Raw genomic sequence first — 24617 nt, forward strand, 5'->3', positions numbered from 1 at the left:
GTGCTGTGCTTCTAAAAAACCTAAATTGGGTTTTAAGCTGTGGATGAGTCCTCTATGAATGTCACTGTGCGTGACAAATTCATGAGAATCAAACTGCCCGGTTTGCAAGGATTATCCAAGGCAAATCAAAATCTGGCCCCAGGACCAGCCACTTCTGGTACAGCTCTGTGAGGAGAGGCTGGTGCTCAGAAGTTCTTCACGTTTCCATCTGAGGGACCGTCCCACCCCAAATCTCACCATGCCCGTGCTTCAGTGCCTACCTGCTGTGCGTGTTGAATGAGCTCCATCCTTTCTCGCAGGATTTGGGCGTCCCTCTCCCGGAGCTCGCTCATCACCTGCCTCTTCCATTGCTCTACAGCGCTCTTCAGTTTCTCTTTCTCCTCTTCTGAAAGAAGTTCGGAAATTTTGGCTCCAGCTTCTTGCTGCAGGGCATCATAGAGCATGGCTTCTAATTCCAGAATTTGCTAATCAAAAACAATATAAGGCTGTCAGCTTGACCTTGTCTCTGGTCGGACGAGGATTTTGTGAGGAACTGAGAATCCTACCCTGGTAAGGCAACGGGAGCAATAGAGGGGTTGTGCGCTGAGCTCCCGCACAGCACAGTGCGGAACCCTCAATCCAGGGGAAAATACTTCAGGCTGCTTCTACGCTGTGGGCTCAGAGCAGCACTGGAACTGGGACGGGCCCTGGGCCCAGCCTAGGCTGCCTCTCAAAAAATATATGGGTGCCAACCTCTCCTTTCTGGAGAGAAGGAAAAGAAGAGAAGGGGAGAGGGGAGGGATTCATAAAAGACTCATTTAGTGAGTTACAGATTTTTTTTTTTAATGTAACGTTCAGTGTTTCGGTTCACCTTTCCCAGCTATTCTGCCTGCAGCAGCAGAGGGTACAGCACCAGTTCATCCTCCTGCCTGGAAGGAATGACTCCCTGTTGGTGCTTGCAGCATTTTGTACCAACTACCTTAAAATGCCTCGTGTGAAGGTGTTTCCAGCACTTCCTCTGGCAGAGCTGCCAGCTCCAAGATATCTGGTAGCTGGGCTCTGTTCCTGCAGTCTCAGGCTGCAGAGCCGCTACTTCACTGCATCAGAAAATGTCTCTTGCACACAGACGGATGTACCGTCCAGATTTACTGAGATATGTAAGTGTGTAGGAAATGGACTGGCAACGTTTCCCCAGGGTCCCCAAGCATGGTACCCTCCTAGGGCAAGTGACCTTGCAAGACAATGTCTTCTGCTTCAAAGTCCAAGAGAAATGCTATTCCTTTATACCAGCCAAAACCAAGACAAAATCTTTTTCAGCAAGTTCGATATAGAGCAAGAGACAAAGCAGCAAATGATGGCACCTTTGCACACCCTCTCCAAAGCTGGTGGCACCCAGCAGAGCTAAGGAGAACATGCCAGCAATAGCGTGGTTTGACCCTCTAGGTGGGCTGTCTGAAAATGCCACAGTTGTCTGTTGGATAATTCAGCTCGAGTCAAAATCAACAAGTTTCTCCACCTAAGGTTGCTGGTGTTATTCTCTTACTATGGCTTAGCAGAGTCAGAACAGAAGAATACAAGCATTTGCAAGAATAACAACGTCATGGCAGGAATTACGGATACTGATGATAATTGAAAGACAGCAACTGTGGTGTATCTGCGGGGAAGATCAGCTCAGCTCAGATCTCAGAAGAAGATTCTGCTTTCACTTTTAAAAATAATGCCACCATCCTTGCTAACTGTAACTGTCTCAACAAAATGCTGCTCTTTGAAACGTGGATTTCTGTTGGGCCCCGAACCTCGATTAAACAACCATTATCCCTCTCTGATTGTACTGACTTGTGAAGAAAGAAGAGTGTGGGGAAGTTCACGGTCCCCAGAGCAGCAGCAGTGTCAGGAGTCTTTGTGAAAGCCAAGTGCTTCTCGGAGCAAAATCCCCCACCAGCAACCAAAGGGAGTGAAAACCATGCAAAGAGCTTAGTGGTTACAGCTGGTAATCTTGTTGGCTGTAGTTAGCGGGGGGAGATTAGCAGCTCCTCATCTCAAGGGGCACAAAGGAAACATGGTAGTGAAGCAAATTATACAAATCAAAAGAGCTTTTGGCACTCAAATTTTGGGGCAGAACAAAGCTTTCATGCTCTTTTCAGGCTGCATTTGTGCCCAGAAGTAAAGCCCATCGCTTTGCCAGGGGACACTCATACGATGCATTCACAGAACACAGGAAAACGCAAATAACCCTCAGCTACTTCGGCACGGCCTACGGCACAGTTCATTACGCTCCTTCCTTCTCCACGAGCGAGCGGCAGAGCCAAGGAGCAGGTAATTGTTGTTGGACCCTTTGGTAAATTTGGGATCCCGGAACTGGAGATCCATCTCATGGATGGTGAGCGAGCGGCTGGCTGCGAGCCACGGGGGTGCCGAATATCGCCCTCATCGACAGCCCCGGCTCCGCGTCTGAGCTCTGCTGCACACGCCACGAGGTTACCAGGAGTTTCAGGAGATGCCATACGACCTTTCCCACTCTGCTGCTGCATACTCAGATTTAGGGGTCTGTTTGGACACAGGGGATCGCCCCTCTCAGGGCTTATCTTTGAAGATGAATCCTACAGGCTCAGCCTTCGGCTGCACCAACCTGCTTCCAGAACAGCTCAAGGCTGCCAGAGATAATCCTGCACCAGGGCTGAGCCCGCAGGAAAGGGGGCAGCGCATTTTTTCCAGGGTTTCCACTGTGCGTGGACATTGGTTCCAGATATAGCTCTCAGCATTTGGCAAAATAGGTCTTAAAAATCATCCTTACAGGACCAGGAAGCGTACAGGGTAAAAACGCCCCCAAATGGTTTGACGTACAAATAGATTAAGTATCCAGAAAAAGAGGCATAAACAGTCATTGCTCCTCAGAAAGCACAACTGTGCTCAAGATCTGAATGGCAATGAAAAAAATGAGATAAATTGATACAAAAATTCGAGCATTTATGTCGTTTATGAGCATATATTAAACTTTTCTCTAAGTGAAGGAGACAAGACAGCTGATGACTAAAGAGATGGTTGAAATGGGTTAGGATCAACTAATGTTGAACCTGACTGAAAAGCAGTTTCATTTCAAATTTACGGAATTGATATCCCCAAGCTGTTTTGGTTGCAGAGATTGTAATCCAAGATCTAAGGAAATGTCTAGGTCAAACTTGCTATTTTGGAAGGAAGAGAGAAATTACTGAAAATACAATTTTCTTTTTAGTCATTTACCAAAACCTCTGCAATTACGATTTGTGTTTAATAAACCAGCATTTAGGTCCTAATCCTGCAAGGACCATGCAAACCCAAGGGACTCTGTCCATAAGAAACTCACTGTTAGCTCAGGGTATCGAGGACTTGTTTAAAATTCAGCCTATTTAGTCCTTGGGCCACTCCACGAGCAGTATTGTCCAAAGCTGAGTTTTTCTATAGAGAACAGACTAACTTATTACACAAGGTGAGTTAACCAAGATGTCATAATTCAGTCGAGACTGATTTTCCTCACCTTGTGAGCTTGGTCCAAGGACTGTTTCCTGAAGTCGAGCTCATCATCCAGGTAGCCCTTCTGCTTGCTGAACAGCTCCTGGGACACAGGGAAGAGGCAGTCAGTGCATGGCCCGACCCCAACGCCACGGCTCTTCCCGCTGCCTCCCCCGCCGGTTCCTTCCCCGGCTCCCTCGCTACCTTTTCGTTCTCGAGATCCAGCATCTTCTGCTGCAGGGCAGACTCCGTCACTTCTATCTGCTGTAGCCACTGTGCACAAAAACAGAGACCAGGTGCTTAAGCCTAAAGAGCAGAGGCAGCCCGCCTGCGCGTTCAGCTTTCCCTGTGACTTTAGCGTGTGTTAGCACGCACTGCAAGTACTTATTCACTAAATAAAAGAGGAAAAATTAACTAGATTATTACATTTTTTCTTTCATACATATTGGTGATGGAAAAAAGCATTATTTCAAAGGCTAGCTGTTTACCTTCTAACATCCTTTTGCTAATTAAGAAACATTTTAAAATAAGCAACATCTGTCTGTATTGCCTGAATGTTACCTTTATTTTGGTGAAAACTAATCTAAGTGTAATTCCACATAGAATCCCCAACTGGTTTGGGTGGGCAGGGACCTCCCAGCCCACCCAGTGCCACCCCTGCCATGGGCAGGGACACCCTCCACCAGCCCAGGTTGCCCAAAGCCCCATCCAACCTGGCCTTGAACACTGCCAGGGAGCCAGGGGCAGCCACAGCTTCTCTGGGCACCCTGTGCCAGGGCCTCAGCACCCTCAGAGAGGATCATGGCATTTTGTGATGAAACTATCATTACATCACCAGTGTCTTCAAGTGAGCTATTCTGAGAGGGTCGGATGCTTTCATGACATGTGTTTACTGATGGGTGACACAGGTTTTATTACCTTTTCAGCCAACGTGAGAACTGTCCTTGCTTGTATGACAACTACTTGCTCTTCATTGGTCAGATTCTGCACCAAAAGCAGAATATAATTACAACAAATCCCAGTGTCTTGCTATTAATCCACTACTTGGGCCACTGCTGTATTAAATAAATATGAAATTAAATAATAAACTAAGGCAAAGAAAATTAGTATTGTAATGTAATGTTGTAAAAACAATTGTAACTATTCAAGCTGAATTGTTATCATACATATAGCTAATTGAGGTGTTGACACTGGGTCTATTTTTCCCCAACAGGGAATAAACACACAGTTACACAAGACAAGATCAAGCTTAGCAGAATGTGCCATGAAGAAAAGAGATGTAATCTGAAGTCCTCTGTGTTTCACTGTATGCACAGTAAGTTAATACACAAGCCTTATTTTGCACAGCCAAGTCAAGATTTTGGAAAACATTGGTTAAGATGTTAGCTACTTAATCTGTGTTTTGTTGTGGGGTTTTTTTTTATAAAGTACTAAACCTATGTTTTGCATTTCATCCCAAACCTTGGTCTAGCTGACCACATCTGCAGTAGGAGAAGTGAATCCTTCTAGTCTGGGCTCCGTATTTGTTCAGATCCAGAGAGCCGTCAGCTCTCGTTCCCGCGGGGTAATTAGGAAGTGGGTAAGAAGGGCGACTGGTGAACTGCAATGTAGAGCCCAAGGCTGGGGCAGTGAAAGTGCTGTTGGCAGGGATGGGAGGAGCCCTTTCCTGAGGACCCCTGAAAGTGGTCTCTTCTATAAATGTAAGTCATTTTTTTCAAAACAAGTTACATGACATTAAAACTAAAACCATCCACACAGACTATTAATGGTTTTCTTTCCTGTTCTGTGATTACTTCTGACCCGACCCCCCTGTTTGTGGGGACAGAAGGACATCCGTGTTCCTCGACCCCCCACTCCATGCTGGTCCCCAGTGGCCCCGGAGCCTGCAGGGATGTATTGCACCCGTCCCACCTTTGCTTCTGCTCTACTCCTAGAGGTACTTTCTCAAGGGTTTGCCTTACTCAAAGCAATATTTAACTCAGGAGAGGTCAGTGGGAAGCAGCGAGAAGCTGCCGGGGGCTTTGCAGAAATGCAAGTGAGAAAATGCACGGAAAAGGACACGGGTGCGGGGCACGGGCAGGGCACGGGTTCGCTTTCCCAGACTCTAACAGCCAGACGTGAGGACGTGCACCCACAGGGCAGAGTCTGCCATCGGTGGCTCAGTCTGATGTTAAACATGTGACAGCAAGAAAAAAATAAGTGATAACAACAGTCTACAGTTATCGTAAAGCTATCTGAGGTGAGAACTGCAAACTCCCCCTTGTGTCGCATCTGGAAGTAACTTCCTGTATGTAACAGGGAAAAAAAATCAGGAGGAAATAACATTATAGACTAGAGATCATTAATATAAGTAAAGAAGCCAAGAGCAAAAAAAAGGGAATAGAAAACGTGAGAAAAGCTATCACTTTTCTGGTCCTGTGTGTCTCCAAGTTGTCTGTTTGGGACGCTGTCCCAAAACACCGCACGGGACTAACCTGACATTAGTAAGGCCACGGAAGGCAACATTAGCACAGGCATTAACAGAACAATGGGCATTATCTGTCTGCACATCAGTAGGGTCAGTCTCAGCTCACTGGCGATTAAGCTTATAGGAATCTTTTTTTATTCTTTGCACAGAAACGATTTTAGGATTCTTCATATTCCTGCCAGTGTGACTATCATTAACTGCAGAGCGGTGAAGATTATTAATTGTTTCAATGTGCTTCAGCTCCTGGCCCAAATGCGTGGGGCAGAGCGTGTGGCTGTGGGAGCGGTGGGACCCTTTCCACAGAGCGATGCCTGCAGGGGGTTCCTCTGGGGGGGCCCGCAGCCGCCGGGACCCTCTGCGCTCCTCTGCCCCTCGCAGCCCGGGGGCTCCAGGGCTCTGCTGTGGACGTGCAGGAAGAATACACAAGGGCATCTGTGTCTTCCACCTACATAACTATAGGTATAACTAACCGCTTCCGTTTGCTGAAGGAGAAACGCTTTCAAATTTCCTACTATTTGTTTCCTCTTTTCATGCTGCTGTTGTAACTTTTTGTTTAGTATCCTGGTTACTATCAAAGGTTTATAGGTTATTAGACAAAATTAAAATACACAGCTGCTAAAATGCAAAAGCAAAGCAAATGCAAAGTAAGCAAATAAACAAACCATGTGTCAACAGCGACCAGGGGAAAAAAAACCCAAACCACCAAAGTTTCAAAATATTTTCCAAGTCATTGAAAATTGAAAAGCAATATTGTGACACCAAGAGCCCACCTAGCACTGGTCAGAAGGCTATTAACAAAATCTGAAAAAGCCAGAAAATGCTTAGCTTGTAGCCCAGTACTTTGACCACAGGGAGGACAGGTTGGGCAGTAGCAAACCAAGAAGGCTTTGCTAACTTAGCATGAGGACAAATATTTACCAAAGCATGCACAATTTATTAAAGGAACATACACTTACGGCGTTATCCCCTAAAATGTCCAATTTTTTCATCAGCTCTGCTACTACTATGTCCTAACAAGAGAGAAATGGAAAACCAGGAGTCAGACCAGAGCGACTGATGTGACTTAGGGAAAGGAAAGTACGAAACGAGAATCCCTTACTGTTACACCTTCTGCCTCGCAGTAGACTTGGAGAGGGCTTTTCCCCTCTGTAAAAGGACCGTGATGGAAGTTGATGGCAGGCGATCGTCTTTCTCTCTCCTGAAACGACAGTAATTGCTTGGTTACCCACTACGGTACGTCGCAAATGGCAGCTTCACCAAGAACTTGATAAACACGGTGTGAAAAAGGCCCGCTCTGACTGAGGACGTTGCAAAGCGATGCTGTCGCAGAGCGGCTTTATTTGGGGTGCACGGAGCACAGAAACCCTTCCTCCTGCGCCCCGTAGCTATCGCCGCCAGCAGCCAGGAGCAAGAGCCATTTCCCCGGCCAGACCACGTGCTTTGTGAGGGTACGCAGGGCTGACGGGGAAGACCCCACCTCACTGCAAAGCAGGGCAGACGGACATATTAACAGCGCCAGTATTTTCCCACCGTGCTTCTTCACTGGGCACCGACCATGATCACTCACCTGTTACTTTGACTACATAATATATTTGAACAAACCCATACACTTATACCCAGTATAATATAAACAGCATTTAAATTTTTCTTGTAAGTGGCTGCTTTGTTAATCTCTCTTTGGAGAATTTGGAAAACAGTTTCCAAGAGCTATAGATTCTGTAATACACATAATGATAAAGAAAACAGAAGGCTCAGTGGAGTAAACAGAGCAGTCTAGGCCACGTGGTTCTTTCTGTGCAGGTTTAACAAGAGCTGAAACACAGCAACAATTTTTGGCAATGAAAAAAAGTTCCTCTTTCTTTCCCACGTATGATCTGTTCTCATTTTATCTCTTTGCATTTTCAGAACAGATGGGGTATAGTAAAACGTGTATCTACATCACGAGCCAGGCTTCGGGACCTTAAAATCACTTAAGTAGTAAGACTGCCAGAACGGCCTGTCAAGAATACTACTATAGATCCCCGGGTGCTTGTTTGGGGTTTTTTCCTCTTTTATTAGCACTTTGCACCAAACCCTTTGGTCTCATTCAGTGCAATGTAGCTCTTTAGAGTAAACGTGGGTGAGTTCCCAACCCCGCGGTGCCCCGGCCTCAGCTCACGCAGCCGGGGCGGGCAGGACCGCGGCTGCCACGCGTGCTCACTTCGAGCTCCAAGATCCTGAACTCCAGGAGCTCGTTTTGATCCTTAACGTCCTGGACATCGTGTTTCAAGCGAGCTTCCTCAGCTTCCATTTGTTTTATCTGCAAAATAAAGCAACACGCGTTAGCACCGTTTGCAGAGTGTCACTCGAGGTCTGCCGCACTTTGACCGTGCCGGGGAAACGCCGGGGTCAGCGGGAGCGCCGAGCATCCCAGCCCACCCCCGGGGTTAGCACCAGTGGGGACCGCAGCGCTGCGGCATGCGGGGCTTTTCCCCACAACCACGTCCTCGCACCGGGACATTTTATGGGCGATAGGCAATGCCAGAAACCCACTTTTTCTGGCAGGTTTATAAGGATCTTGTTATTATATGTGAATTATTTCCAGTAGAGCTGCGTGGTACAGATTAAAATATTTCACCTTCTGCATTCTTTAAGCTAGAAATATTATTTGAATAATACAAATAGAAACATTGAATACCTTTTCTACCAGCTCTTGGTTTCTTCTATACAATGCTTGCTTCTCCTCAATCCACTTCATATCCTAGAAAAAGAAATGGCCAGTATCGTAGGTGAGGCTGGCAATGTTTAGCACAAACACAGTAGCAAGTATTTCATTAAATAACACATCTAGAGAAGAGGACAGAATAATATTGCATATGAAATTGTAATTCCATTATTTCCTATGATACGAAAGCTCACCCTTTCTGTCTTAGTTCAACAGTCTGTAGTACACAAGTGGAATAGAAACTCTCCAATGATTAAAAAACTGCTTTCAGCTAAAAGATTGGTTTGCATTAAAAGGGATATTTCTAGTTATGCAGTTACTATTAAATTGCAATTATACTGAATACAAATTACATATTTCTGAACACTAGGCAAAATAAACCTTGTTTTGAAACTAATTTCTTAGCGTGATGGATATATAAAAGCCACAAAACCCAGAACATTATTTATCAGTAAGGTTAACAATAATAAGTTGTTAAGCTGGAAAGGTAAGGATCAAATGATTTAATATTAAAGTACTATAAAACAGTTTATGTTCTGGGTTGGTTTTGTTTTCTTTTTTTGTTGTTGTTGGGTTTTTTTGTGGTTTGTTTTTGGTTTTTTGACTGGAAAAGACACAAGTTAGAAACAGCCTGGGAACACTTCTTGTCTTCCCAGCTGGGGGCTGGATACTTGCAGCCTGCCCAAGGCTAGCCCAAGGCCAGCAGCGTGCCTGTTCCTTTACCACCTTTGGATGCCAGCGTGCGAGGTGGTTTTAAACTCTGTACGCTTCCAGCTTAAGGTGCATTTTCCTTTTAACGCTGTCCTGTGTTCTGCTGCTTTCTGCGCATCTCCAGGCTGCGTAGCCTCAGCGCCGGGACCGACCAGTTCACTGGAGCCGGGAGGAGGAGGGTGCTGCGTGGTGGCGTGGAGGTGCTGGGCTTGAGTTGCCACCCGCAGCCAGGGTGTTCCCCAGTTTCGGGGGGGGGATGCAGGACCCTCCTGCATCCGAGGGACCTCGCGACCCCGCTGTGAGCATTCAGAGCCAGTGGGCTCTGTGGGCGGGGAAGCAGAAGCTCCCAACACCATAATGCCTTTGCTGTTTGGGGAACACTACGAGGCAGAATTTTCTAACAGTAGCGAGGCAGCCGTATGCGAATGGCAAATATTTGGACCTCGGTGCTGCAGTCCAAAGGGGTGCAAACGGCATGCAACAGCCAGCAGCGTAATACGGTCTGTGCCAGGGCCCAGCGTCTCCCACCCAAACCTGCCCAGACCTTGCGTGGGGCTGGCTCGGCAGAGTGAAATCGCAGGGTCAGACCAAGGTGACAGACTGGGAGCCAGCCCTGACCGAGCCGGTCGTGCACAGGCAGACACCTTGCGGTGAAGTCAGGAGTTGAAACGACGCAAGCTAAGTCTCAGCACATCAAAGCAAAAATAAGACATCTCAATAATGCCTAATGGCATGAGAAAGGCAGAGCTCAATGGATGTTTGGTTGAATGTGATGTGCTTCACGCTAATCATTTAGACTAAATTTCCCAGAGTGTGGTTCCGTAGATTATTCAATTGTATTTCAAACTAATCCTTTCTGAAAGGACGACTGAGACGATTTGACGAGCTATTGCATGAACAGGCGGCACGGTGAACTACACAAACAGCTGAACTAGGCACTTCAAATAGCCCTAAGAGACAAATTTACTCTGAATTTAAAGAAAGCATTCACAGCAAAGTTTTTCACATGATGAGAACCACTTTGTTTTTGCTGAAAATACACAGTCTGTGCTGCGCACTTCTTCCTTCCCTTGAAATGTTTAATCACTTCCTACTTTTAACACCTGCTTTTCTCCTTTTAATCTCGTGCAGCTACAAGGAAAGCTGCTGGCAAGGCAAGCTTACTTTTACATTCACTAAATAAACATTTCATTAGAAAATAAATAGTCATCCTTTATTTTACCTTCCCAATTTTATCCTAGGTATCAAAAATACTGGTAGTCTGTGAGATTTTAAAGCAGACCAACTTCTTGTCAAACACAGTTGTTCCCTCTCTTTACCATAATGCTTTCTCAGTATTTATATACATCTTCAAATTGGTAAGGGAACCGACCTGTTATTCGCTGATTTAATTTTCAGGAGAGGCATAAGAAAACAACAGAGAGCGATTTTAAGCCAGGGACAGTAATGGGCACGGCTGTCAGCGGGACACCAAGCAGTCCCTGTGCTGTGGGACCGCAGGCAGTGACACCCAGCACCGCAATTCATTTCCTCTCCGGCGGCGCAGGGAAATTCTCGGTGTGCTGTAGATACATCGCACCCGCTTTGACCTCCCAGCCGTACTGTGACATGTAGAAACATCGCAGCCCTTACTGTACCACCTGCGCATCACAGACCCTGTCACGCAGGCGTCACCCCTCTCCTCCCCGTGGCGCGGGAGCAAGCGAGGCGTTAGGCTGAGGTCAGCAGTTAGCGGGTGTTGGTTTCAGGAGCTGGCGTGTAAGCACTGCTGGGCTCTCAGGTCTTTGGACTGGTGTTTGGGGTACTACCCAGGTAAATGTGAGAGTGGGGTTTTCAAAAGCCCTCACATGCCTGCCTCTGTCTGAAACCAACTAGAGCACCTGCATCAAGTGCTTTCTTATCAATTAATTAACATGGTTATTGAAATGGTACTCGGCAGGTGACATTAACATCTCCTAAATCAGGGGTGCGGTGGTGATGGGGGCCGTGCAGGGTAGCTCACTACAGCACACGTTGACAGGGACGGCAATTGCTTCCCTAGCATGTGTGGTTTGCAATTACTAATTGCAATTACTGATTGCAAAAACCAGCTGTTGAAAAGTAGCATCGGGATTATTCTATACACAGGCAGACACTGAAGTGTCACTAGCGCCTGCAGTGTGCTCCAGCGAGGTGACCAGGCACGTCTCTAGAGCCCCCTCCTGCCCCCAGCACCAAGGCTGCAGAAAGGGCCGGTGTCCGGCCGCGCACATTACCTGCCCCTGCTCAGCAAGGGCCTTCTCCAGGTCTTCGATCTGAGCCTGAGAGCGGTGTATTTCTGCTTGGAGCTGCTCACGTGTCTGTAGGATACGAGGGAAAAAGAAAAAACAATAAATCAAACTTTCTCTAAAAGACAAAAGGTAGCACAGGTACAGAAAATACCTAAAACATCAAATACTTTTAACAAACAATTTTTAAAGTTCTTTGGCAAAATAAATTTGCAGCTAAGCCCCCAGCATTAGTCATTAATCATAAAGAGAAGTCTGTAAGATGGGATAACAATACTGAGACTTAAGACTACCACAAACAGCATCCGTTAGGTAGGTAGCAGGACGGCAAAAATAAATGGCTTCCCGCAGCTGGTAGGGCAGCCTGCAGCGAGCAGCCTTCCCTGCCCCGGGACAAGGCGTTTGAAAAAGCCAGCGTAATGCAAGGATTTGTTTCTCTGTGAAAGCAAATGGAGCGTGTTACGCCACACTTCTGGGCACATGTGTTTCCTTTACGTTTCTGATGAGTTAAAAAGCTCAGAACACACCCAACGTATGGAACCTTACAAACCGGAAACCTGTGCTGCTCCTTATGCGTTTAGTACCTTGTCTTACGGTCTTACTGTACTGGGTGTTCTTTTTTACTTTACTTGTAGCTTCATGCTTATTTAAATACACGTGTGTTTTCTAGAGAGTAAATGTAATTGTCATCGTTAGCTATTAGTTAAATATTTTTTATAGAACATTTACTGTCCTCAAAGCATTTATCTGCTATTTATCTTGTTATTTACAATGAAAATGATCTTTTTTGTTTGCATTACCTGCATTGTTCTCTCTTTTTGTCTCACTATGGAAAAAGTAAAATCAAGGCACTTGTCAGGTTGGGCACATCTTGTTTCCTGACACTTCTCTTTACACATGCAATCCCTTACACTGAAGAGCAGAGTGCATGCTGCTGGGAACATTAATTTTAATGCAGTTTGGGCAGTCACAGAGAGTGAGAAGACCAAACAGGGAGGTCGCTGGGAGACAAGGGATGCTGGTAAATCTGGCGGCTGAGAGGTACTCGCCAGTGGAGACAGTGGTGAAATTAGCAGCTAATTCTTTGAATTATTCAGGGCAAGAAAAGCAGAGTAGTTCTATAGCTAGGAAAGCCAAAATATTATTGTAAAGATGGAGTTCAGCTGGAGGAATTTGGCCATTTGTTTTACGTCTCCTTGGAGCCAGGGCACTGCTGGTGGCTGGGACAGCCCCAGCTCGGTGGTATGTGGTGCTGTGCCGCAGGTGCCGGAGGTGTCCCCACGGATCCGGGCATCTCCCAGCACTGAGCTACCTCCCTTACCCTGAACTACGGGAAGCGTTCCTGCACAACGCATACACGCCATAGGGCCAAATTCAGACTTTGCAGTTACATTTCTCCTGTTAAACTTCAAACTGTTTGTTCAGAACAGAATTTGGGCCTTTGTTTACTGCATTCACCTTTGCATTCTGTGCATGGTTAGTCCTGCCGACTCCTTGTAATATACAACATAGTCCTAATAAACATAACATTTTATGCCAGATGTGTGATAGGCAGGCAGAATAGCATAGGACACTTTGCAATTTAATTAAGAAAAAAATCTCAGCTATAAGCCTTCTAAACACTTTATAAGGAATCATGTAATCTCACAGAATCCAGAAGGAATTAAATACCAAGCATTATATATTTAAGGCTATCTGTCCTAGATTTTTATAGAAAGAGAGCTTAATTTTAAGGATTTCCTATAAAATTTCTGTCTGAATTTCCCTTAAACTGATGGGAGGTGAAAAGAGAAGCACGTTAGCGGTGGTTCCTCCAGCCAGCCAGCACTTCCCGGGGGGCAGGACAAGCCGGCTGGGGTTAGAGACCCCGGAGCCCGCCCGCGCAGCCAGTCCAGCCCAGTCCCCCGCCCTGCACGCCCGGTTGGCAGCATGCTGGAGGGGCGGGCTGACCCCTGGCTAGCTTGCGAACGACCTGGGCAAGTAAACTGGAAACCCCCATACAAGTACAATCCTTTATTTTCATGTAATATAAGCCATTTAGACCTTAACTTCTCGTTCTGCATCCAATGTTCCTCCGACCTGTTCTTGCAATAGGGCGTATGCTCGTTGCAGAGCCTGGTACTCCATCGTCAGCTGCCGAAATCGCAGTTCTGTCTCTTCCTTGGCCATGCCCTGGAATTAAAAAAAATAAAAATGCATTGCACCAGTTGCTTTTTTACCTGCAATGAAAGAAACCCAGATGGGTGGATTACGTTTGCTTTCTCCATAAAATGCAAAAATTATTACTTTCAAACTGCAATTTGGGAAGCACAGTACTAAAGATGTTGTTCACGTGCTCTCAGACTATTTCTTTTTTGTCCATTAAACATCTGTTGCATGCACTTGCTTCAACAAAATGCAATACAGAAAAAAAAAGAGAATTCCCCCTACCTTGGAAAGAATAAAACTTGCCATCCATATAACATACTAATGACTGAATTGCCCTTTATTACTGTACCAGGCAAAGTCATCACATCCAAAGGTGAAAATACGGCTTTCTTGAAACAACAAAAGGTTTCCAATCTGGAGAATAAGCCAAGCCTGACACTCTCACTCAATTATTGAAACACTAATCTAGAGTTAATACTTGTAGAAATGGTGACATCAACATGAAAAGAGCCCTTCATCTTCTTTCCTCTCTTTACAATATCCAGCATCGACCGCTTTCATGTCAGGTTGACCGGAATATTTCATTCAACATGAAATGAAATTATACTGCTGGTTGCATGCATAACCTTCACTCTGTCTGAACAGGGAACAAATGTCAATAGAGGAATGAAAAATAAATAGGCTCATACTTATAAAACCATTCCGATTTCCTGCAGTGCAGCACACACCTGGTAACCGCTCATGTATCTTTTATGGAAGAGACAGGAATTCTTTAGGTTCCCTTCTAACAGATCTAATTACAACCCAGGAAACAGGTGAAATGGCAGATGAGAAAGTGCAGCCATCGTGCCATCAAAAGGCTGCAAGTCATTATTAGGAATTTTTTGTTTATTACAAGATTCTTTTTAAACCCAGGAACATGTAATGGTACAGTGATCTGACACGCACTCGGGAATGCATTTGTAGGGAAGCCCTGCTAAAACACCAGGAATAATCACTTCTGTTTGTATTACCAGCTACCTTTGTGTACGCTGCATTCAGAACCTCCGGAAAAGCCACGACCTCAATATACCGGCAAGGAAAATGCCTTTCCTCCGGAGACTGGTGCTTTACGTGGCGGCTTACTGCTCCTTCCAGAAACACAAACCCTATCGAGAAGGGTGCGTTCTGTGCCGGGGTCAAAATGACAAATAGAAGGACTGGAACAAAACCACCTGTGCACAAACCTGCAGTAAATCTCCGCGTGAACAGGTCTTCCTAGGGCCGTCCAACCTCTCAGTCTTTTCAGACCTCTAAGCTATAAATCCATTATAAATCTAACAGTCTTAGCATATAATATTTCCAGCTTGGCTAAAAGTCATGAAATTACTGAAGACTTGAGATCCAGAGATACTAACCAACATGCACAGTATTAAATTTAACACCAATTTTTAATTTTCTGGTCAGAGGTGACAGATGAATGATATAACAGACCAGGAATTTCATTAAAAATTAGTAGCAAGGTTTCAAAACAAAATAACACATATTTTTTGATGAATACCTCTTCCAAGTCATCTTCAGGAGTGCAAGGGGTTTGATCTGTCCGGTCAGTTTGGTACGAGATAGAGGAACCATCAGACTCCAAGGAAGCTTCTTCATCGTAGCCGAAAAACGTCTCCACGACCGGCTTCTGGCAGAGACAAGGCGTCAGCGGGTGCAGCCGTGCCGTGCAGCAGCGGTGCCATCGCCTGCGCCAGCCCCACGGCCTCGGGGGGCAGCGGTGGCTCAGGACACATGGCAGAACTCTGCGCCTCGCAGCGTTTGCACATACACAGAGGAACCTCAGGTCCAGGCGATTGGCAGTTTTCACTCCGCTGGTTTTTGAAAATCTACCCAGTTCTTTACATGTATTCTGAAAACCTTTTTCACCCCAATGGTAGTGCCCTGATAATAGCTGAAACTATCCAAATCACAGAATTGTTGTATTTGCTGTTAGGTATCACAGTGCACAACCTCAAAGCCCCTGCCTTTTTTTAATGTATTTTCCTCCTGATTTCTCCAGCTGAGGCAGATCACCCTTTTTACTTCTGTGTGGGTTCATCTCAGCGTGAGGTGGGAGCTGTGCATTGAAACGGCTTTGCTAATCCATCGTCATCGCCACAATGCCCCTCCTGTCATTACCACAGCTGTCACATGAAAAGTTAGATTTTCAAGAAATATTCTACTTGAAAATTTGAAGTTAATCACCACAGCAACGCTTTTACAATTTGAAGAAATCCATTTTCCCACTCAAATCTGCTTTCTGTTTAAAAGAATGAGGGTAGTGCTGGTAAAAAAAAGATTTACTGCTAAATGCTTGAAAGCCAAAGACAATATTTCAAACAGTTTTAAAGTTATTTTTAATTGTTGATTTACAAAAAGCATTTCTAGATTTTGGCGTTTGATTTTTGATTTGCAGTGGATAACTTTTGAAGGAGACAAAACCTAACTCCTTCCAAGGCCTGGCTGCCATTTGCAGGGTGACAGGAGTTCAGGAGTTGTCTCACATTGACCACAATTCATTATTTATAGATTCATTAGCTCCATCACTGCCTTAATTCTTCATGTGTAGAGCACAGCTTACACTCAGGTCTCTGACATTATACCTTACGATGTCATTGCAGAGTTAATATTTATATTAACATCCTGCCGAGTGTTCATTAACTAACATTTTCTTTTTCCCTGAGCTCTAACCCTTGCTCCTTATAACCACCAATTTTTGCATGTTACTAAACTCCAAAATTAATTATTTACAACCTACATATGTTTTCAGGCAGTGCCATTAAAAGATCATTTTGAGATGTGTTAATTCACAAAACCTGTCTCGTCTTAAGGCAATCACACACCACGGAAATCCCATGGGACACCGAAACTGCTCGTGTAACCACAGAGCACACGAATGCTCGTGATGTGCGGTGCAAACAGTTCTCCTTCCCCTGCCAGATCGTGTCTGAATTGTGCCAATACTGTCTACAAGTGTCCTCGAACCCAAATTTAAGATTAGGACCTGCTTGCAGACCCTGGAGGAGAACACTCCCCCCCGTGGCTCCAAGGCGCTCAGAGCACCCTGAGAAGCCAGCATGTCCATCAGCAAGTTACAATACAAGATTTTTTTTACCTTGGGAATTCTGGTCATTTTTTTCCTTTGCTTCCTATACCTTAACAGCTTATCACGTTCCTGAAAGAAGCAGATATGTATGTTAGCTGTTTTCAGTGAACTGTTATTTAAATTAACTATGTCAGTACTGGTAGTCATTGGGCAATCAAGAAATAATAATGCCAGTGCTGGCCACTGCCTCAAAATGAAATAACCGAGTTTTCATCAGTCTAATGTCAGATTTACGCCAACATCTCCCATGTTTGCCATATACAAGTAGCAATTGTTCTCTATGTTCATGAAAAACAAGAAAAAGCTGATTATAACCCATGCAAGACACTGGCAGCTTAGGCATCGTTTCAGAGCTGCCCCGTGTGTCCAAGCCCATGGCTCTTCTCCGGCGGACACCCTCTCTGTCCAGGGGCGAGAGGCAAGGACCGACTCCTGCCCTTGGCTCTCGCTGCCGGGGCTGTTGGTGCCCTCTGGAAGGGGCACGCATGAACAGCCCTACTACACACAACGCAGAGACCGAACTCAGCACCTTCAGTCTCAGCGGACTTCTCTAAGGATCTGCAGGTTCCCAGTGCTTCTGAGAAAGAGTTTGAGCATTTATTGCTACCAGCAAATTGTTCTGTTCCGTGGAAATTACAACACTCTTCATAGAGTCATGTCAATTTTTTATAGTACTGAAAAAATTTTCTTTATTCTGGATTGCAAATACAGGCAAACTCCAGGATCAAAGAGAGTAAAATTCTGAAGGGAAACCCCTATATCTTTCATTTTCACCATTTGGTAAAGGGATGCGATGGCACCGTGGGACGTGGGCAATGTGCCACTACCACCAGCCCGAGGGCAAATCCTAACGCCAGCAGCAGGGACAGAAGAGAACAAAATACTTGTTTTGCTTCACAGCATAAGCTTTGCTGCACACTTGGCAATGAAGAACACAACACGTTTTACCAATACGTATTAGTGGCTTAACTTCACAAAATCTTTACTGGTAACAGTGAAGGGATAAGCTGGGCAAGGGCAGTGGCCGAGAACAGGCCAGTATGGGTGAGGCAAAGGCAGTGGTAATCAGACTCTAAAAAAAAAATGCAATTCCAACGTGGCAGAGCTGTCCCAGAGGTGGGGGACTCTCGCTGTTGGCCGTCAGGACAGAGCGATCATGCTGCCCTTTGCCTCTGAGGTCATCCTAGAGGTGGAAAAAAGCTTTCCTCTCTCACCAGAGCTTTCCTCCTCACTATCACCATAATTTTCTCTGGTGAACAACTTCTTCTGACACAGTCTTTGATAACATCTACACTGAGAAAAACCCTGAGTCTTGCTGACCGAATAAATGTATAAGTCATAATAAATATTATTTACCCTGCTTGCTTTTCATGAACAGCAATTTAAAGCTTACAAAGATGAGGATGAAGTTAACTTCATTCTTACCATGACACTCTTCACATAGCCAGCAGTTTCCAGGGTCTGATAAAATAGAATGAAATAATGTCAGTAAGTGTACAGACATTAAAAAAAAAAAAAGGCAAAAAAAGCAGTTATTCACTTGAGGAGTGTTCTGATTTCAGGATTTGCTCTTTCCAAAGCCTGAGAACACAACACTGCAGAACACCCCCTTGTACACAGCAAGCTTTAGCCCTGATGCTGTCTGCAGCTAAAGGAGCTCTGACATTGTGTCTCATCGGGGCAGGATCCGGCCATCAGCACATCTACTGGACGTGCTGCAAAGGTTCTGTCATGCAAGTACAATGCAGATTGAAAGGATTTTCCCAAATATGATACTGCAGATAACTTATATTCAGTTCAATCACTACTAATGATAGAAATGCCTACCACATTTCCGCTGATGCAGACTATGCCCGTTAGCTCACAGAAACCCAAACCCAAACCTCAGCCCTTGCTCAGGCTTCCTGTTATTCATCTATGGCCTTAGTCGACCTCTCATGAGAGCGGCAGTATTACATCTTACCTTGGAGAGTTCATCAATGATGTTTTGCTGTTCAATGACTTGTAGCCTCAGGAAATCAACTTCTCTTTCTTCCTGGCTGTGGTCAAGGTCATTTAGAGAGCTCGGTCTCCTTATTGTTCCAGCTCTTTGTCTCTAAAAGAAACCCGCACAGCAGAAGAGGAAACGATCAGAAGGCTTTGCCAAAGCACAGCGTATAACCCTTCCCTTTACAGCCAGTGATGCATCTCATCTAATGGCTGTTCTGGCAGCTGTCCTGCTCCTCTTTCGCTGGGCGATACAGCTAGACTGCAAACTCAGCGGGTGTTCCTGTTCCTCTGACCGCCGCGTGAAGCTCGTGGCCGCTGGGGAGGACAGCAGGCATGTGGGGCCATCGCAGCAACGAGAGGGGCTAGCACAGCTCAGCTGCGTCTGCTCTTCAGCTCTGCCGAGAGCTGGCTGGCTGGCTCTGGGTGCAGAAGCCATTCAGAGAGCTGGCACCAGCACCGCTTCTCCCCAGGTTCCTCTCATTCTTTTTTTTTTGAATGGTTTGGGTTGGAAGAGACTTTAAAGATCATCTAGTTCCATTCGTTTTGATCTGCAGCAGTCCTGGAGCTGCAGCACCCACGGGGGTGACCTCAGCCTCGCTATGTTCATGCAATGCCACAGCTACTTGCTACCAGCTATCGCCCACTAACAATATTCAATGGGAAAAAAAAAGCAGAGTCACAAGTGCCGATTTCCTAAGCATTACGAGGTGATTCTGGTACAAAAGCCCAAGGTGAAGTGGGGTGGTTTGTGCTCACCTCGAAGCTGAGCAGCCAGTGACCGAGCAGTCGCCCGATGAAAATGTACAAAGCTCATGCAATCTCTTTTCTTCAGAACTATTTGTTTTAAAGCTAAAATAAAACATTTTATAAAAACCAAAACATGTTCAAGCCACAAACCACTGAGTAGCGCACCGCAGAACATCTCAGTGAGCACTGGAAAGGGGAGTTTCCTATCGAACTTGCAAGTTTGGGATGATGCCTGGTTTCATCAGCCCTGTGAGCACTAAATTACACATTCTCCCTGGAGCACACAGAGACTTACCATTGCTATATTTTCTTGTGTTACAAATTTTAATTTGTTTTCCATTCGACGTAAGGCATGTGACAATTCTTCATTCTTCCTACTAAGGCGTTTATTTTTGTCCAAAATGGGCTTATACTGACTTTCAGCTTCTCTAAGACGTTTTAACTGAAAGATAAAGAGAGAATTAACACCTTCGCAGCTATTATTTGTCATCAAATACATTAATCATTTTAATTAACTATCACACTAGCAGTATTTTCTCCTAATGCAAAGCAGAATTGATCAAAAACTCTTGGTGTTTTCCATTGGGAAGCAGATCGTTCCTCCCTCATGAGGTATTCAATCTGTGCAACAAATATACCATGTGGGGAATGTAGTTATTTTAAAAAATGAATAATTCCAGCTAATGCCATCTTAAAAATTCATTGTTACATAAGCAAAGATGAGTGTGATGTGGCACACCACCAAATACAGAGCGTGAGGAGGAGCCAGCACTCCTGCAATCATTTCCAGACAGCACAGGGGAAATAGTTCAACGTGTAGGGGGTGAGGCAGGGCTGCGGCAGCGCGTTCACAAGCAGTCATCGCCGCGCTTCGCCGCCGCACTCACCAGCTCGTTTCTCTCCTCCGACAGCAGCGCGTTCCGGTCCTCCAGCTTCCTGATGATGGCACTCAGCTCAGCGATTTTGAGTTGGAAACGCCGGGCATCCTTTTCATCCAACTGCTGTTCCTAAAACAAAGATCAACTGCAAATAACTGCTCATAAGTGCACACGCAATATCCATATTTTTCAAAGCTCGAACTTTATCTTATCCCAGATCCAAACATTTCAAAACATTGTATGGCAGAGTGTAACCTATGTACCCTAACTGACCCCTGAAAGCTGCAGGATGAGACCAACGGAAAGTCAGGAGTGAAAATGTAACAAAGTATGCAAATGCAGAAGTATGTATATGCAAATACAAAGTCACAAATGGTAAACTTGGACATAGAAAAGAAAATATCAAAAATTAAGGTAATGTTTCCAATGTATGCCACTGTTGAACTGAGTGCTTCAGACACATCACCCGCTCTGAGGACTTTGTTGTAAGAAAATGATATTAAAAATACTGAAGTACAAATGGGGAAAATCCATGCAATGATACCATTGCATAAGCTCTTCTTCCACAAAGCTGTGGCCCTTATTGGGTTCTAACGGGACACTCGTAAAGCCAAAGGGGTAGCACTTTATCCGAGTGAAAATGCTTAGATCAGATTATAAACGAATAGAAATATAGGTAGGAGTAATATAGCAGTATAGGTGTCCTCGTTCGGAATCAGAAGTTACAGCTATGTACAAATGTGACAGACTTTCCCCCCTTCTCTAGGACTCGTTCTGACGTTTGGCAGAAGTTGAGTACAAATCGAAACAAGCAAATTAGTGTCCGTAGTGCTGGTGGCACTTCTGGGAGGTCTAGGGTTCCTCATTCAACAGGTGCAGGAGAGGCTTGGGACAAAGAATAAAATAGATTGGTTTGCTCATGTACAAGTATTTACACTTCTACTGAGAAAATTAGGGCTGTTGCAAAAGAAATCTTGATGAGAATCAGCAATGAAGAAAATTTGCATATGCCAGGTATACGAGGTCAGTTAACAGAGGGGTTTTTAATATTAGCAAATTAAGGCAAAAGCGAAAAGGTGCCATAGTTATATTAAAAAAGCCATTGTGAAAGGGTGACGAATATTTAATGTTCTGGATATTGCATTGTAGAAAAGAAATAGGAGAGAATAGGTTAGCAGGTATTTAATTCACTTTCTGGTCCACTGAAAGCGAGAGCACGTAGCAGCATGAAAACCCGAGCGAGCAGCGGTGTTCCAGGAGGACTGCGGGTTTCCCGCGCTTTCATGCACCGATTACCTTCCCCCATTTCCCTTTGTCAACTGGCCACGTACGTCTGCTCACAAAATCTGTCGTCAGCAGTTCCAAAAGCTAGCACACATACATTACTTGGTTAGAAATGCATTTGCATCATTTGTTGGCAAAATTGTGTCAAAGGGTCAAATCAAGGCGGGTGGCAGAGGTATGGTACAGTGAGGAAAAGGAAGAGAAAAACAACAGAAAAATTTCACCCTGCTAACAAAACCAAACCAAAGAAACCAGAAAACAAAACGACAAAAAAGCAAAAGCTCTCCCATAACCAGGTTTGATTTTACATCTTAAAGGTCTCTCTACCAAATGAGAGCGAGAAATCGGTGCCTCGGGGCTTCCCCTGCACAGCTATGGGAAAGCTGTTGCTCGAGGGTGCACTCATCAAGATTCTGTCACTTTGTGCCATTTTGTCACTCTGTCTGCTCGTTCGTGTAGGTGAAACCACGTGAAAGTGCTTACGGGGCTTCCCGAATGATCTGAAGCGTCTCCTGCACCACTTGCATAAGGAAGTTCCCGCTTGGGGCTGCTCAGATGCCGATCAGACTCTTTGATCTGGGAAAGTTGTTCATCTAAAGCCTCCTTTTGGAGCTGCAGTCTCTGAGCATGCCCGGCTTGAACCCCTAACTCTCTCTCCAGCACGTAGACTGCTCTGTCTTTAAATTTAATCTCCTCCATCTACAAGGAGAACAGAACACAATCACACAGGCAGGCAGCGGCTTGACAACAACAGAGCATCTTATGACCCCAAACGCGGCCAGAGAACGGTTGCACAGAGCTGACACCCCTCAACATGGAAAATACGACAACGCCCTTGGAAATAGAACAGCAACGAATATTTGACAGTGAACATATAAACTGAATCGCTTCACCAACTCATCAATATCGCACTCCTTCTGGGGGCCACCCAGAATAAGCTCTCTTCGGCAGGAATTTTTTCATTAAAATGACTGGGAAATACCCCGTATTCTTAGTACCATTTCAGAATATCTTATAAAAAATTAAAACCTAGTATTCATATCACAATTTGGATTAGTTCACTCAAACATTTCAATGATTTTGCAGCATTCTGCTTGGACATCGCCTTTTGAAAGTTTGGATTCGTAATTTTAAAAGAAAAATATTAAAACCTGAATATCTTTCTGATTTTCAAAATATAGGAGGAACGTGAACTTTTAAAATTCTTTTTCCAAAAGTCTCCCATGTGAACAATTTGTTTAATTATCCCCTTTCCATGAAAGGTTTTGCTTATGCATAATAATCATTAAGCAAAATCATTAAGTGCTTAAATGACAAATGTCCAGCTATCTCTAATTCTCAGTCTCAAGTCGCTATTTGCCTGCTGTGTTCTCGCTGAGCTCAGAGCGCTGTGCTCATCGCCGTTGCGTCGGACACGTTGAATTTGCAGGTGTTCCAGGAATATTTTCTGGATACTTTTTTCCGAATGCTAACGTGGAATTAAAGCCTCCCTCCCTACGGAGCAGAGCACGTTCACCCATGTGAGTGCTGCGCCGGAGGTGTGTGGGGCCAGCGGGTGCAGGATCAGACCCTGACGTCTGTTCAGAGCCTGTGCCCTGCCTAGGAACGAAAAATTACTGAGCACAGTCCAAAATCTTCTCCTGTGCCTGCGGTGATGCACAGCACTGCAACAGTATCTCAGGCTCTTCCCAGCTGGATGGCATACATATACATTATACATGAACATAAAGTATTAATTACACTCGCGCGCCACAGGGCTGCCAAATGTGCTTGCAGATAATGATTCTATGGAAAGAAAGAAATCATATACATCCCCTAAAATGTCTGCTGATCTGGTTTCAGATACCACAAATGCATCGGATTTTTGGCATAAGTTTTTGAGACTGTACACATTTAGTTTAAATGATCGGTTTTTAAAACGTGGCCTGCTTGAGATAAGAACGTTTTGCCTTGTGAGAACTGCATTTGATACTTTTATCTTTGCTGGCTTTGTCTGTAAACCTGGAAAGAAATGACATTGTGAGTTAACAGATCACTCAAAGTACTTTGTTTCCAGTAACTGCAAAAATGGCCCAGCTGGGGAAAAAGTGGCAGTGTGCACACACCCAGCGACGAAAATCGCTTCCCTTAGGTGTGTTTGGCTGGAGGGGCTGGTTACAGCTTACAGCTGTGAAATAAATTCTGCGGGAGAGGACACAGCGGGTTGGGGCATCGTGTCTCTCCGTCGCACCGTGCAGAGGCTGCATCCAGACCCAGGCCAGGCGCCCCGTCACCCCATCCATCCCACTGTCACCACACCATCGCCCCGTGGCCCCACGCACGGGGGAAGCTGCGGGGTTCCGAGGGCTGTGCTGCCCGGGGCGGTCCTGCCCTGCCGCGGCCACGGGAAGAACCACACAGCTACGAGCCCCGAGAGATCCCGCGTTGGCCCCAGGGAAGAGCCAGCCCTTGCCAAAAGGTGACGTAGGATGGCTCATAAATACCTGCTTGGAAACTGTGCTTCAAGGTTATGCACAATTTAGATTTAGTAAAACGGAGCAAATCAGATGTGCTTTGGGTGCTGTTTTATTAAAGATGCTTTCAACAATTTCCATTCAGGCAACAGCCTACTAACTTTGAATGAAACAAAGAGATGCCCACTGAGGTCCTGCTGCTAAATGCCTAATCAGGTAGAAATCTAAATGGATGTAGAAAGGAAAAGGTAACACATCATCAAACGATGATTTGTTTAAAATAAGCAGAATATTGGGTAGTTGATCCCTATTTATATGAAAACAAAGACACAGTACAACAGAGGCAACACTTCAAATTAGGAGGAACAAAGAAA

General features: G+C 45.1%; 1 protein-coding gene across 28 annotated transcripts in view; it reads right to left on the reverse strand.

The window, feature by feature from the left end:
• The window catches only part of JAKMIP3 (Janus kinase and microtubule interacting protein 3), a 94632-nt gene that overhangs the window by 18792 nt on the left and 51223 nt on the right, over positions 1-24617 (reverse strand). For 11 of the 28 annotated variants that reach the window (XM_054831117.1, XM_054831127.1, XM_054831120.1 and 8 more), the window contains 17 exons: positions 22274-22489; positions 20516-20635; positions 19924-20070; positions 18856-18987; positions 18318-18353; positions 16902-16961; positions 15306-15434; positions 13661-13789; positions 11606-11689; positions 8613-8675; positions 8136-8234; positions 7035-7133; positions 6886-6945; positions 4387-4452; positions 3673-3741; positions 3494-3571; positions 261-464 (listed from right to left, as the gene is read on the reverse strand). In XM_054831117.1, coding sequence (XP_054687092.1) covers positions 261-464; positions 3494-3571; positions 3673-3741; positions 4387-4452; positions 6886-6945; positions 7035-7133; positions 8136-8234; positions 8613-8675; positions 11606-11689; positions 13661-13789; positions 15306-15434; positions 16902-16961; positions 18318-18353; positions 18856-18987; positions 19924-20070; positions 20516-20635; positions 22274-22489 — 1791 coding nt within the window. The remainder of the gene's footprint in view (positions 1-260; positions 465-3493; positions 3572-3672; positions 3742-4386; positions 4453-6885; positions 6946-7034; positions 7134-8135; positions 8235-8612; positions 8676-11605; positions 11690-13660; positions 13790-15305; positions 15435-16901; positions 16962-18317; positions 18354-18855; positions 18988-19923; positions 20071-20515; positions 20636-22273; positions 22490-24617) is intronic. The other 17 variants (XM_054831122.1, XM_054831129.1, XM_054831139.1 and 14 more) reach the window with 9 other exon arrangements.

This window comes from Grus americana, chromosome 7 (assembly GCF_028858705.1).
Source record: "Grus americana isolate bGruAme1 chromosome 7, bGruAme1.mat, whole genome shotgun sequence".
Taxonomy (NCBI): Eukaryota; Metazoa; Chordata; class Aves; order Gruiformes; family Gruidae; genus Grus; species Grus americana.